Below are 16,228 nucleotides of genomic sequence, written 5' to 3' on the forward strand. Positions count from 1 at the left end.
CTGTTTCGAAGTCCTAGATAAGATGCCTGAAATCTGGCTACAGAGTCAGGAAGAGGGTCAAGCCAGTAGCAGCAACCTGTGAGCAAACAGACCTGTGCTTTTTGGTTGGGGTTTCTAACTGCTTTTTAAATTTTGAGAATAAAGTAGGCAGTAGAAATCTTGGTTACAGTAGCACTGCCAGTCTTCGGTTAAATGTATTGAATTTTGATGGTTGTACTGCAGGCTGGAGCAAACTTTTTCCCTTCTCTTATAGCTGAGACACAAACCACGAAAACTAGTTCTAAACATACCATTTTTCAGGGAGCTGAATACCTTTAATATTCTTGCCTTGCTGCTAGGGTATAAAGCTAAAGGAGCTGCAATTGGATGTCAGAACAATCCTGAAGTCTCTGAATGTGTTTAAAAGAAGCATTTGTGTGGGGGCCCTTATGCAGCTGAAAATCTCAACAAGAATTTGGCAGAAATCTCAGTGTCGGAAGATGGCAGATTCCTGTGCAGTGAGATGTTTACCGGTTCACTGTTTTATCTTTGGCAGCTGCTTTTGCGCTTGATATCTTCAGCTGGTTTTGAAGCTTTTACAAAGAATAATTATTCATTTCATGAAATCAATCTACTTTACCCACCCAACAGGGCACTGATTCACATATTTCTTTGGCAACATCCTGTTATCAGAGCTGTGTTCACTTTTGCAGGGTTGCGTTCACTGGGATGTTGGAACTTCCTGGGCCATGGTTTTATTGCATGATTTACTGATGTGTGGGGTGACTGTTTTCAACGATTCCATTGAAAATGCTAGGGTCACCAAGCTGGAAACAACCTGAGTTTTCCTGTTTTCTGCTGGCAGTGAGTGCTAATGTAGGTGCTTCAACAATCTTTTCACATGAATATGAGCTATTATACCAATGGCCTATAGATAGATGGCAACTTCATTGTGTCACGTTTCAAGCAGTGTTTTTTTTATTACCAGGGCAGATTACTGTAAAAGGCAGTGGTGAATGGGCTGCATTTTAGGTCCCTACAAGGTAAAATTCCACTAAATCAATAGAGCTGTCTCAGACATTGATTATGTGAGGTTGGGATACTACCTAAAGGTTTTACTGATAGCATTATTTTAATGAGTTCCATAAATTCATGAACAAGGTTTCACTGCAGGCTACCAGAGCATGCTTTTTTATTTTTTTTAAAGTTCAGGTTAAGCACACATTCTGTAAGTCTGAACGTGTTCACTTGCTCTTTGAATAAAGTAACACGTGAATATACTTGCATGCTGCTCTGCACCCACAAACCAATCATTCTGTGATGTGCTTCTGGATGCTTACATATGCATACCGGTTGTTCACTGGTATATGTGTTCATTCTGTTCAACTTTTGCATGAGTGCACAGCAGTACATTTAACCAGAAAAGGCTGGTGGACTTATGTCATTCCAGAGTTTAGAGCCCTACTGGAGGAGAATATTTAAAATATGTATTGAAAAATGAGACAGGGTTTATGGGGTATATACAGTATGTTTTATTCCTCCAGCTGGCATAATGGAGGGGAAGAGCATGGGGCAATCAGAACTCTTCAGGTTTGTTTTGTGTCCGAAGAATGGTTGAGAGTTATGCCTGTACTTAACTCTTTTTAAAAACTGGGCTGTGTGTCTATTTTCAGAGTTGCAGACTATTAGCTAGAGTATGCATATGTTCTAGTTAACTCACCACATTTTTCTAGCATGATTTTCTAACCTGCTTGGCCATTAACCTGGCTGGCTACCAGGAGAATTTTCAAACTGTTGACTCATATTGCTTCCATATGTAACTTAAACCACCTTTTCCCAGAGTGGAGACAGCTTGAAGGTTAGCTGCGTTTTCTTTTCAGGGCAGGGAACAGCATATTTTGAACTGAGTCAACACATATGAGTAAAGGAAGTAAATCTAAGCTGCTATTAACTTTTTGGGGTCTAATCTCATTTTTCCTGAAATCTTTACTGGTTCCAAATCAGGAAAGACCAGCAGGGTTTTTTGTGCTCCTCTTTCCCGTGAGGTTTAGTAGTCTTCAGCATACATAGTCATGGCTCATCTTTTTCATTTTTGCGTCTTTGTGAGGATGGATCTTCACAGCTGCCATTACTTTTATGCCATCTAAGGATTTGGGGGCATGACTTGCTCTCTGTGCATGGGACCTGATGTTTTGAGGATGTGACCAGTTAAGTGGGAAATGACACATAGGCTGCATGCCATGTCATAGCATTGAGCACCTATATATAAGTAGAGCCTATATGTGGTTGGAGCTCCTATTCATGGTTGGAGCCCATGTTTTCTGTCATGCAGCAAAGGAGGGGTGATAGCTAGTAGAACTGCTCTGCAAAATGATACAGGGTGGTACTCTGCAGTGCTGTCCCTCTGATTTTGCTGTCAAGCCAGGTGGTGGCTTTGCACACAAAAGCCCTGGCAACTGAGTCCCGCACCAGAGCAATAGCTGCCTCTGGCACACACAGCACAGGGTGAGGAGAAAGAGCCTTGGGACCCTGTACGGGAATGGGGGAGACCGCATTAGTAGGAAGGTGAAGGTGGAGGCAGCAGTTGTGTGAGACCTTGTGGGTTTGCACTCAAAAAAACCCAACCCTATTGAGTACTAACTTTTTTTTTTCTTGCAGACTGCACAAAAAAGCTGAAGGAATTTTAGCAAGAGGGATTTTTCTCATAGGCTTTGATATCCATTTGACTTGTGGACCCTACTGATGAAGATGTCATCTGGGTTTAGTTCCAGCATTACCACCATTATGGGAAGTTGCATCCTTTCTCAGGCCCCTGTTTTCTCACTGATTTTTTTTTTTTTTCTTTTTTTGGCTGTAGGGTGGGAGAATGAGAATACTGATCTTCTACAGCATTTAAGATCTATGTATGAAAAGCAGTATGTAGCATTACTGCAATTCACCTACCTGACTCAATGCTACTTTTTTTTTTTAAGATCTTTTTAACAAGAAAAAATAAAGTTTCCTGTACTGTAACCTTTGGATCTCTGTAGCCAAATGAAGTGTTTTGCTCAGTTCAGGAGGCATGAGTGCGTAGTTAAGCGTGTGTTTAAGCTTAACTATGTGAGTAGTCTGAAGTCAATAGGACTGCCATGTTGAACAACAACATGTTTAACATGTGCTTGAAACCCAAACCAGATGGATATGTAGCTTTTTTCAAAGATGTGTGGCTAACAAACTCTAAGTTCCCAAATGTTTTATTCTCCTGTTTCCGTGTAATATTTATGCTTGCATTGAATGTTGCTTTTCAGTTGAAAAGGCTAAATACAGATTTTTTTTTTTCTCATTGTATGATTTTGATTGTTTTGCTTTACTTTTGCAATCCCACTCCAGCCTTTATAAGGATGAATGCTATGGTGGTGTCACCAGGGCCTGGCTTTGTTGAACTCCAGCTTGCAGAGAACAAACGTAGCCTTTGCTGAGAGAGAGGACTCGGAAGGCAAGGGAATATGGCTTCCCCCATTTTGTTACTCTAAAGGGCACATTGGAGTTTAGTGCTGTATAATTCTTTAGGTATTTGGATTAACTCTGATAAAATTATAGGTGGTTGTAAGGGAGTTTATTGTGCTTATAAATTGTAGTGGGGCTCCCTGTAATTTGTTATAATTAATTCAAGAGTTCAAGGGCAGAAAATCAGGATCAGGTTGTGGCATGCCTTCCTTTCTTGCTAAAGCATGCCATTACTGGCCTTTTTATTTAAAGTTTAACTTTGTGTTTGTGGGTTTATTTGAACGTGTAGTATCCAAAAAGCATAATACACTCTTAACAAAAAGTACGAGTACAGAGGATGGACCTGTTGCGGTCTTTTTAAATATAGAAAAACCGGTGGATACTGTAAAGCTGCATCTGCTGGCTAAGCCTCTCGCGGAAGGAGTGCGTGTTTTGGAAGGCTTGTGTCATGTCTGCAGGCCGCAACAAGGCCTGGGTGCGTGTCCGTGCTTGTGGCCCATCAGAAATGGCAGGAAAAGAAAAGCACTCGCAGAGCACTTCTTTACAATCCAAGCTCAGTCTTTTGCTGCCAGCAAGAATGCTGAGTGTGATGCTGTTATCTCATGCCTAACTGCTAAGGGTTTCACTAGCCATCCATTTAACACTGGACACCAGAGAGCCACAATACTTGAATACCAAGCTATCCCGGCAGCAGCTGCTTATATGTGAGAGGTTATAAAGCATGTGTTACCTACCTAAACGGTCCCATGTCCATTTGCAATATGTATATTTTTTTCTTTTTTGAATGCTCGATTTTGTTGCAGAAATTTGACTTTATTGACTGATTCACACCAGAAAAAAAGCTTATTGCTCTTAAAATGCTCACACTTTGCATTTACATTTGAAATCTTCTGCCAGCTGTGTGAAGAATTGGTAGAGGTGGAGATCTGAAATTTTAGTAGACTGTCTTTTGGGGAGTGCATGCAGACGAGCAACCTTTCGGTAGTAAACTGATGAAATAGAGGTGGTAAACAACAACTAAGCAGTGCAAAATTCTGATCAGACTGGTTTTAGGTGCACGAAGGTTTTCCTGTTCCAGTATCCTTAGCCAGGAGTTGACTGTGTAGCTGGACCTTAACCTTTGGAAGACGTTGGCCTTTGGTAGGAACCTCACTGGTCAGATGTGGTAGCTTGCCTTTCGTTGTGTGCCTCATTGCAGCTCATAGAGCAGGCCAGCCATCAAGGCTGTGTATTATTTGTCCTTATGCTCACAAGTTGCATATCAAAACAAATGGAAAGTGACCATCATTGTGAAATTAGCCTGGTTTAGCCAAATACCCTTTTCTCCCCTTCAGCTATAAACTGTTGCTTTTAAAGAGGGAGATTTGAGCTATGTGGAAGTAGGTGATACGAACTGTTTTGATCTGTCCTACTTTTTCAGTCCTGCGTGTGAAAATGATGCTAACCCAGCACCGTTCTGTCTCATTAGGAAGGGGAAGAGGAATGACACAAATCTTTCCATGTATTTCGTTTATTTTATTTTTAGTTTCAGTCATGTTTTCCATCCAGCTGCTGGAGGAAACCAGGATGTAGACTGTTGGATGCTGCTTTTGAACAACCTCATTTCTCAGTTACCTGAAGCTAACCTTGACCTATCTTATAAGGTTGTTATGATCAAGGAGTTCCTACCCTAGAAACTGTTATGACTGTGTTTTTACTATTGGTATTGACAGTCTGAGCTTCTGAAGGAATTTCCTCCCGTGTGTGTGACAAAAGCTCTTTCGTCTCCTTTCCTTTTTTTTTCTGGCAAGCCTGCTGATCTTTCTGAAGGTCTGTGACAGGGTGTGGTAGACTTGTTCTCAATAATACCCTTCCAAAAATATTACCCTTTAGTAGTGGAAGCACAGCCGTTGCTTTTTATATTCTACCACAAATCCCATATAAATGGCTATTGTCTAGTACTGCGAAACATCAGACTTTTGCTGGGAGAGAAGTTGATGAAATTCCAGAGGAGCGAGCTGGAGATGTTCTGTTTATCAACACCATCTAAGTTTTTTACAGTGGCAAAGACAAGGCATTAGCACTGTGTTACTGACAATGACATCATCAATGTATGTACCTCTTTCTTTTAAAGTGCCTTTAGATTAAGATGTGCTGATTGAATCCTTGCATCTAAAATGTGTTTCAGCATGCTCAAGCCCAGAAATCATAACACCATCTTTGCTAATATACTGAATGTTGTATCTGAAAAGACCAGTCTTGTCTGCCTGCGTGCCTTCCTTTCTTGCCGTATAAAATCCAGTCCAAGTTTGCAGTCAGTTTTGTTGCATTATGTTGAGTGACCCCCATGAAATAAGCAGCATCCAGTAAATAGTACTCTGGATTGAGACTTGGGAACAAAACCTAGATCTCCCAAATCTGCCTTGATTCCTGCCTAGGTTTACAGGAGTAACTTCACCAGCCATGTGCCTCAGCTTATTTACAAAATTAGGCTAATGATCATTAGTACTATTTAAAGCATGTTTTTCTCAGAAAAGCAACCAGTAAGAGTTAAGTAGTATTATGATTGTCTCAAATATGTAATAAATAAAAATACCAGTTTGGTCATTATCAAAATTGTTCCTTTGGTGGCCCATTGAATAGCTGAGTCATTGGCTCATCTAACGTAAAGGCTGAGAAAATATGAAAGACCCCGTGTTTAAAATGAAAAATGGGTTTCTCTTTAAAACGTAGCATATAGGTATCTGTGGAATCCTGTTGATAAATAGTATCAAAGCCAAGATCATGGCAGATTTTAAGGTGTGAGATGAACAATAGACACATCAGTATCAAAGCTAATGCTTAAAATAATTTTAGTAAATGTTAAAAGGCCTCTGTTCTGGAGAAACTGCTTCCCCTGTGGGCAGATTATTGCATAAGTGTACATTGCAGCGTCTCTGCTCAGAAGTATATTACTGTACTAAGATAAACCCAAATGAGCTGAGTCGGACTGTTGTTGTGATTCAATGAGACTTTTATTGTGTTCCTAATTTTAGAAGATCCTATTGTACTCTAATTGCAATTTTTTTTTTTTAAAGTTGTAAAAGAGCTGAAGGTCTTGAGCTAAACCACATGTGGGCCAATGTGTTTCTCCTTTGAGTCTTAAAGACCTCTTATTTTGGAGATATGAAAAGGTAAAACAGTTCTTTTCCTCCAGAGAAGAAGTTAAACTACATAGCTATGCAGTTATCCAATAGATAGGCTTGATGCCAAAGAGGTACCTAATGAGTTATAAAAAAGTTAGTCATGCCAGTAATTGCATCATTAGAAACGATTTTAAAAGAATTGTACCTCATGGGTAACTAATACATGTTTTGTAGTGCTTTGTGCATTTTCAGATACACTCGAGGTAAATACTTATTGGTATTGAAACTGTAATGTATTTATTCGTACTAGCTTGAGATTTCCAGAAAAACACACTGATTTTAAAAAAAAAAATCTATTTTTTTTTTTTTAAAGTGTTTCCTGCTGCACTAGAGCTGGTGTGTATGTGCCAAACCCTTCTTGTCCCTGCTATACAGAGAAGGAAAGTAAAACCAGGGAAAAAACAACAAAAATCCAGACTGATCACAGTACAGTATTAATCCTTATTATCTCGATCCTGTCACCTTTTTGTATAAACGTATAGATCTATGTATGTGTATGAAACATATATTTAGATTGTAAATCCCTGGGGCAATAAGCATTATTTTGCTCTGTTCTGTTGTACATTTTTTAGCAGAGTTGGATGCTGCTTGATTACCAAGTCTACCGGGTCTGATAATATTGAGTAATTATTAATGGAGTATTTGCCTTGTGGTTCTTTGTGGAAGTCACCGGTAGGAAAATTGTGAAGATGCAGTGCACCAGTGCAATTACTCTGCAAAACTAACCCATATTTTTACTTTTGTAAAGCATCCTTTAATTTCTCTACACAAAGATCTTACTTCCAACATTGATCAGGCCAGGTTCTGCGTGCCTTGTTGTATCTGAAACATTGGTTGTTGAAGAGAATGGAAATCAGTAAAACTATTTTCTGCATATATAAAACAGCAATGGAGGTTATACATCAGATAAACAGTGGTGATGGAAGGGTACAATGAATTCAGTGACACTATACAAACACCCACGTTCTTTTTTGAAGTGACAGGAGAACAAACATGAGTCCTGATCTTGGGAGGTCTATGCAGAATTGTATGGGCAGATGGAGTTTCTCTACATTTACACAGCTGTAGCTGAGACTGAATCTGGGTGTTGCAATTAAATTTTAAACCAGCACCCTTATCTCCTGCTTACTAATACTATTTGGGTTTTCTTTTCCTCTGATGTAGTATGGATTGCTAAAATGCAGATGTTGATTCTGGAGTTCAGATGTTGTCTCATAGTTGTCCAGTTGCAGCTTATTTACTTTATAATAAGTGTGCTTTTTGATGCAATAGATGCAAATATACTTTTCATGTTTTCTGTGTTGGCTAAATAGAATTGTGGGAAATGATATCCTTATAATTATGGCTTTGTTCAGACTTGTTGTCCACTCCCATTTCCCTTGGAATTAGCTACAGGCTGGCAAACTGTAGTAGCCTTCATTATATTGAATACACAACAGCTCTGCTAAAAATGTTTAACCCAAAATGAGCAACGAAGGTGAGAGATTTCAGCTCTCGGCCCACTTGGCTATGGTGGTGTCTCTTCTGCCCTGCACTCCCCTAGTATGCCAGAATGTCTCTGTGATTAAAGCTTTGTAAGTCTTAATTTTGAATTTCTTGCCTTTTATTATTTGGGGGTGTAGACTGCAAACCTCTTTTGTTCAGTTTCCATATGCTTTCCCAACTAAACCACCTAATAGGAGGCTTATGAAATGCAGGTTTTTATCTGCTGTTCTGGATCAGCCTTCCTCAGTGAATCTATAGCTGAATCATTTTTAAAATGTTTGATTTCCCTCAAATTATAGATCTACTTTTGCAATCCAAGCGAACAAAGAGCAGTCTCAGCTAGCATAGTGACATAATAACAGCATTTAACGTAATTTCAGATGGAGGAGCCTCAAATTCTTGACAGAATATGGGCCAATTTCTCCTCTCCGTTGGCTGGGCAGAGAGCCTGACCACAGTTTTGCAGCATGGCTGAGCCATGAATCTGTGGCTGGTAGAGCTATTAGAGCCTCCTAGCAGAGCTTCCTCCAGGATGTGCTCCTCCTCTTCCGTCACAGTGGAATGAGCCACTCCAGCTCGTGCCTTGTGAAAGGAGATGTCCCAGTTCGTGCCTTATGTGGCCACAATGAAAGGAGATGTCAGGGGACACCTTAGGTGGGTGACCCTTGTTGCTGTCAGTCCAGGGGTGAAGACAAAGCTGGTACAGACCATAGGTTTCTGCCTCAGTCATCTTCAGTTTATCTTGGCACTTCATTGAAAAAGGTGTCAGAGCCATAGCAGGTGATTGCATTTCAGTGCATTTGCCTGTGAAAAGTGACAACTTTCTCCATGAGATTTTTCCTAATGGATACACTAGTTAATGTCAGAGACCTAATTATATACATCCTTTAAACTCTTACTGCATGTCGATCTACAATATATAATAAATCCTAAGCTTTTATTCTGCTACAGTCTTAGTAAATGCAACGCTGTACCATAATATTGTAGAATTTTCCTATTAAGATCTTTAAATGTGACCTGTTTCTGACAATCAAGGTGAAACACCTGTAAATGGGCATCTTTCTCATAAAATAGGTGCTGACTGCTGTCTGAACAATTTTTCTAAAGTATTGGCAATTAAAATTGCAACTAAACCCCCACATCACTATTTCTTTTGAAAGTTTTGGTCATAGTATTTGATATTACAGTACCTGCATTGACATCATATTTTTGATGATGCTTACCTAAATAATCCTTTCAGTGGTTTATCTATAGTTTTGTGGGCACTGTGGTTGAAATCATGGCTCCACTAAAGCTGGTGACATACTTGACTTCTATAGAGCTAGGATGTCATGATAAGATTTTACATTGTTTTGACTTTAATGTAGTCTCTTAACTTTGTTTTAACAGTAGCTCTAATTTTATGGCAGATGTAGATTTTACTTTTGTTCCATTAGACTAGAATATGTAACTCATGCATGTATATGTAGCATTGACATAAATAGCCTGCTTTTGGGATTACAAGTCTCAAAAACCAGACTGAGCAAACACTTGCTCACCTGCATATGTGATAAAGCAGCTTATGTCAGACTTGTATGAAAGCATGCATATTTTCAGAATTGGGATTTAGTCATTGCAAAGAAGGCGAAACAAGCTGATTTGTCTCTTGGACTGAGCAAGTGTGAAGCCTGGGGCTTGAGCACAGGGCTCAAGCTGAGAAGCCGTATGCTTTTCACACTGCCTCTCTCAATCAAATTTCAAAATCCCCTGAAGTTTTAATCTTCATTAGGCTGTGTGAAAGCCAAATCTAAGCATTTTAAATGAGATTATATTTTTCCTGTTTGAAAATGTTCTTCTGCCTTTTGTAGGGGAGAGAGGGGAAGAGGAAGCCTAAAAACAGTAACCCAACAATTACCTTTTAAACGCACATAAAAATTGTGAACTCCGAAGGGAACTTCTCAGACGTGAAGAATATGTGCAGGGGCCTTCCATGAGAGGATTTCTCTGCCCTGCAGTGCTTGTAGCCTCTAAACACTCTGCTGCCTTGAGAGTGCGGGTCTGGTCAGAGCATTGGTGCTGTCTAGTGGCAAGTTATTGCATCTCACATCGCTGACGGAAGAGTTAACAAGAAAAATGTAAAATGCTGCATTTGATTAATAGCCCTCAAAGCATGGCTTGGGTTATGCTGGTTGTGAAGCATGTAGGTATTTTCTAACGCCTCCACACAGAATTAAATGGTAACATTTTCAGTTATAGGTAAGGCAGTGCAGTCCCTGTAACATGGGTTACAGTGGTTCTCCTTTCCAAGAAGGAAAGGTTAATTGCATTGGTACTGGGAAGGTGACTTACACACACAGACACATGTGTCTGAAATTGTTAAAATAAGACAAGAACAGTTTCTTTGCTATTCCCAAAGGTTCAAAGGTAAGGTCAGATGTGGTGTGCTGGTTGCAGCTGAGTCCAGTTAGGAGTTTACTGCCCCCGGTCTTTCTGACCGCTCTTTGCTGTCCACCTTGGCAGAGGTTGCAGTCTCTGAGACTGGCTAGCATGCTTGTGTACCATTTCTTTCTAACCCAGTTTATCTCAAGCAATTATTTTTTAAATTCATGCCATTTTGAGGGGATGCCCTTTGTGTTAGGGGGGTGGGCAGGCATGCAGTTGAAGGGAGCAGTGACCTCCTAACCTGGTTCAGCTGCAGCCAGACTGGCATGTCTGGTCACAGCCTGAGAAACCCCTTTGTTGTTTTTTGGGGTTTCCTAACTTGGGTCATCTGGGCACATCAGTTGCTATCAGCAGGTCTGGGACCTGGGTGCATGAGGCTGAGTGCATACATGGACTGTGGCTACGCTGGTAGAGTACCTCTGCCTTTGGGCTCAGGCTGGATGAGTTGTTGCATGTTGGCTGAGAAGGAATTGTGTTTCATCTCAGCTGGGACAGGTTACGTGTGTCTGCACCAAAAGTTTAAGATGGTGGATGTGAGCTCGTTACATCACTGTAGCTCAACTGTATTTGATTATTGGCACATCAGTGGCCGATGTGGTGGCCTTGCAATTGTGGCTATAATTTCCTCTTGGCCCTGCCTGGTTTTAGTGCCCATGCCACACAGGTAGCTTGAGTGAGCATGCGTTAGTGCCTGCAGAATAAAAAGTTGTAGGCTGTTAACAAAGCTGTCTCCACTGTACTTTAACCTGATATGCTGGAGGGACTGGTACATATCCTTGCTGCTTTGGCCAGCTCTGCTGTGTGTCTGGTCCAGTTCAGTGGATGGGAGGGGCGCATAGATGGGGACAGTAACTTGTTAAACTTTTTTGTGGAAAGCTTCTTGTTTGTCCTCATCTACTCTATCACAAATGTAAGGTGAAATGCATCAATTCTGTCACTGTGGTTAAAACTAATGTGGCTTGTCTTGTGATTAGTTACTGTGGATCAGCAAATGCATGATATTAGAAGCTGGTTTTGCTTGATTTGTGTGTCTAAGTCATCTTTACAGGTGAGAGATGCCAATTTAAAAAACTTCTATATGGGTCATAGGTAAAGTTATGTCAGTAGGCCAACGTATATTGCTAAAAATCTGTTTCTTATGTCAAAATGGTGACACTGGAGTAAAAACAGTGAAGAAATACAGAACAGCCTCTTTTGGTATTGGTGATTGCACCGTCTTCAGTAACCTCTACAAAATCTATGGGGGAGGTAATCCCAGCAGATGTCCCTCTTCTGTGTGGTCTAGGGAACACAAATTAGAACTTTTTATTTTCTTTTTCATCCACCTGGAAGCATTGCACATATAGGGATCTTACTGATTTGTTCTGGTAATGTGGAACTTCTGAAGCCAGGCACAGACTGCTGTTTAACTGCCTGACCTGGCTTTGGTGAGTTTTTCTTGCTTTCAGCACTGTAGAAAATGTACAAACATATAGATGTTTTAATTTGTATTCTTTTTTTGTTTGTAGATATCAGTATTACCTGCAAGTGAAAAAGGACGTTCTTGATGGCCGATTACTTTCTTCATTGGAGCAGGGAATTCGACTAGCTGGTCTGGCAGTGCAAGGTAAGATGACATGACTTGATAGCCCTTTTCCAGCATTAGCTTTTTTGGTTTGTTCTGTATGTTGACTAGACACTAACTAAGGCCTTGTATGACTCCTACTGACAACAGCTGGGTTTTCTATTGATTTAAAAGAGCATAGGTGGACTGCCATTGACGGAACACACCCTTAGGGAGGGAATGATGGACCACACCACAATGTTCAGTTTTCTTATTTCTAAAAATCCATGTTAGTGAATCTGAACAAACTTCCAGTTCCTCCAACCCCAACCACGGAGCACTTTGCAGTAATGAATTTGCTTCACGTTCTCTGGTTTGAAATGCAATTACATCAAAGAGCATAGCAGCAGCTTTAATTTTGCCTTTAATTAAAAACTCGTTTTGCTGTATAGTGCTATCTGAAGTATGAAAGAACACATGACCGTAATTGTTATGTGAGTTATAAATTAATAACAAACTACTTCTTACAATGTGATTTGTATTCTGAACCTGCTAAGGACATCAGGAAAAGTGGGATCACATAATGTATATGGGCAGAGGAGGAAGCCTTGTACTTAAAGAAAGTATGTTTCAGTCCATCCACGACTATGAAAACCTAAGGTAGAGCTTCAGCAATCATGCTCTGGGCATGTCCTCTGATGAGAGGGAAGGCAGAAAACAAACAGCAAACATGAAGATCTGATTCAATAGAGAGTAATGCTAATATGATCTTCCTTAGGGCAGTAGAAATTCATTTTTAGTATCTTATTTCTTGGTTAAAAATTGAAAAAATGTTTCCTGTCAAATCTTGAAATGTTCTATTAATAAAGGAAAATATAAGGCTCCGTACTGAATCTTGCAATTTAAGTAAATAGAGTTTCTCCAGTGTGTGTTAGGGCTCAATAGATACTGAATATGTTTCACCAGTCCTCTGTTTTTGGAGCTTTTTGCTAACTTTGAGAGTCAGTCTTTGTAATCAGTTTGAAGTAATCACTTTTATTATGAATTTTCTACATAATCTGTTATATTTCAAAGACCATTGCATCAGAATGCTGCACCTAATCTTGTTCACTTTATTCCTGACCTTGTATTACTCCATTTGTCCTTAGCATGTGATGCAAATGAAGATATTTGAAATACTTACTTCTTTTAAACTTACAGACTCCATTTCATGTCCATTTTGATTTCTTTCTGTTTATGTTAAAACATAACTCTGAGGTGAAAACAAAATGAAACTGCATTTTTGGCATCCTGCAATACGTGAAATTGTCTAGAAGCTTTGAAAGAATGCTTAGCTAATATGATTTATGATGGGAATTTCCAGCTTCTATAATATGAGGATCTTGTAGATGGTGTTTGATCCAGTTCAATTAATATAAAATAAAAACCTCCTGGCAAGATATTCTTTTGATATAAGCTGTTGTGTATTTAACAGATAGATAAATATAGGCTTTGTTTTGTTTTTTTAACATAGTTTAGCCTTTAGGAAGCTTTTTCAAAACTCTGCAGTTTCAAGGGCATTTAGACAAGAATCCTCAGCCCGACATGAGTGAATATGAGCATGGAGATGAGTACCTCTTAAAGACATGTAGAAGAAGTAGAAAAGCAAGTAGACAGGTACGGGCCAATCAGTTAAACTGATGCAGTGCCTGTACTGTTATATTGGCTGCAGAAGGATAAGACCTCTCCCCCTGCCCCAAACCATGTTTGTTGTTGACAATTTTTAATAGAATTGGCTAGTGGATTTTAACCTCCTAGGATCTAAAATTAAGCATCTTTTTGTACAACTGTGTAGAATTGTAGCAGAGGTAGGTTAATTTTTTTTTTTTTTCCACCCCTCTTTTGGTCAGAGTTGGAAATGTTGGAGAAGCACAAGTGTGCACCATTTTTAAAGAGGCTGAGCAATCCCAGCCTTGTTTGATGGTGGGATTGTTCATGAAGGCTACACAAAAAAAACCCTCTTGCACTCCTGATGGTTAAGCATTGCAAATGGTCATAAGATTAGGGATCAAAAGAGAGAAATTACTTGTTGGCTGTTATTTGATCTCTAGTAATAACACTATTATTTTCAGACCTCCATGTTAAAAGCTAAAGTACAAGCAGAAATCTTTGTGCTGGGTTGTGGCTTCAGAGAGAACTCGCCCACTTGAAATTAAGCATCTGTGCAAAGGTTGAGTGTGGTCTTAACATGTGTGGAAAGTGCTAAAATGAGTAATTTTGTGTTGGTTTTTTTTTTTTTTTCCAGCGGATTTTGGAGACTATAATCAGTTTGAATCTCATGACTTCCTCCGAGAATATGTCTTGTTCCCTATGGTGAGTTCCTTTATCCTCCTCTTTTGTGGTCTTTTATGAATAATTTCTCCATGCCTCAGAGATGGCTTTGTTGATTACAGAGTAAAAGCACCAGTGCTGAACTATTAATAGTGGAAATAAACTTTGCTCCCCAAAACCTGCAATATACTTGATTGTATCTGAATGAATATATGCTATGGAAATTTAGCCCTTTTTCAGTTCTTGTTAACCCTCCAGTAGGAATACGTGTCAACAAAAGAAAGGTACTTCTTTGAATCAGAAAAGAATTTGCAGCTATTTAAAAAGGTGTATATTAGCAGTACTGCAGTATTAGTAACATGGCATACATAACAAGGGGATATGAGGGCTGCTGATGTAGAAAATGTTGTGTCACAGGACAAATCATGCAACCTTTCCTCAAGAGAATGTGAACTTTTATCATCTGTCTATTAGATTCTGAAGTGAAGCATGAATCAGATCTTCTCAAAATGTTCTCCAGGGACTGTGCTGTTAATTTAAGTTTACATTGGAAATTGGCAAATAATTTGAATGCTGAGGGAAATGGTTTAGGCCACTAATGGTGTTAGAAACTCTGGTGACAAATGCCAAGCACTTGCACTCCATGACATTGAGCCTCTCTGGGAGGATGGATTAGAGGGGGGCGAAAAAAAAAAGCCTGCTAAGGTTAAGGCTGGCTTTATCTTAGATGAACAAGTCCATCAGCACAAGTCTTGAGTGTAAGCTTCATAAAATGTAAAAGACCTTGGAATTCTTTCTAACTGGAAAAAAAAAATATTTGGAAATGGGGTGGGGTTCCCATGCCCTGAGTGTAGCTGCCTAGAAGTTAAGGCATCTGGTTTCCCTCTGCAATTAGTGGAGCGGTAGAGGGAGAATGATTCATCTCACTGTAATTTGAAGGCTTGAGAAAGGCACTTCCAGAAGCATTTCATCGAATTTACTGGTGCTCTTTGTACAGGAACTGCAGCGGATAGTCCATTCTCAAGTCCAAAAAGGTGACAGCTGCATGGTGTCGAAGTCAAAGTGTAATTTTAAGCTGATAGACAGAGTTCAATACCACCTGAAAAAGAGAGTCAACAGGAAGAAGAGGAATTAATGAATGTATAGACATCTGAATATGCCTTGTATAGCTAGAAAGTGGCTTCAGTATTGACTTTTCACTAAGAAACTTATGTTAGCCTGACTAGTGGAGCAGGATTTCTTTGGTAGGCTGCCTTTATCTATTGATAAGTAATTGATGATCTTGTGTATAGTTGATGGCTTATGAAGTTGTGTACAATAGCCTAAGTGGGAAAGAAAATGGCTGCAAATACAGAGAAATGTGTTGTCAAGCTGTCAGTTTGTAAATTACTGAGCTTCTGCAATGTTTTTTCAATATACTGACATGGCTTTTCTATTCAGAAAAAACATAGGGGAGGGTTTAGGCCTCTAGATGGTGGTTAATTTCTGTGTGGTTCAGTAGTTTACTCTGGGCCCATCTTCTAGAAGCTCCATTTTTGAGTCAGCTGCCTACATGGTGTTGTGTTCAGCTCTCTTCTGTTTTGCACATGCTCACTTTGTGATATCTTGCCTTTCAACCATGCTAGTATTGCTAAATTTAACAAAATTAGCAAAGTGTCTGCTTTCTACAGTCTTCAGAAGCCTACTCTTAAATCAACTGTTTCTATACACATTTCTTTAAGTACTTGTCTTTGCTCTTCTGGGAAGGAGTGGATAACGTAATAGTAAGTATTTCACTGCAAGTTCAGTGACAGTTACTAACTGCTGCCGATATAAACTAGTCCTGAAGCAAGTGGGAGGA

General features: G+C 39.6%; 1 protein-coding gene across 1 annotated transcript in view; it reads left to right on the top strand.

Annotated features, from left to right (window-relative positions):
- PTPN14 (protein tyrosine phosphatase non-receptor type 14) overlaps positions 1-16,228 on the top strand; it is a 72,510-nt gene that overhangs the window by 22,382 nt on the left and 33,900 nt on the right. Inside the window, exons 3-4 of the mRNA XM_009477984.2 lie at positions 12,044-12,141; positions 14,363-14,430. Coding sequence (XP_009476259.2) covers positions 12,044-12,141; positions 14,363-14,430 — 166 coding nt within the window. The remainder of the gene's footprint in view (positions 1-12,043; positions 12,142-14,362; positions 14,431-16,228) is intronic.

This window comes from Pelecanus crispus, chromosome 3 (genome assembly GCF_030463565.1).
Source record: "Pelecanus crispus isolate bPelCri1 chromosome 3, bPelCri1.pri, whole genome shotgun sequence".
NCBI lineage: Eukaryota > Metazoa > Chordata > Aves > Pelecaniformes > Pelecanidae > Pelecanus > Pelecanus crispus.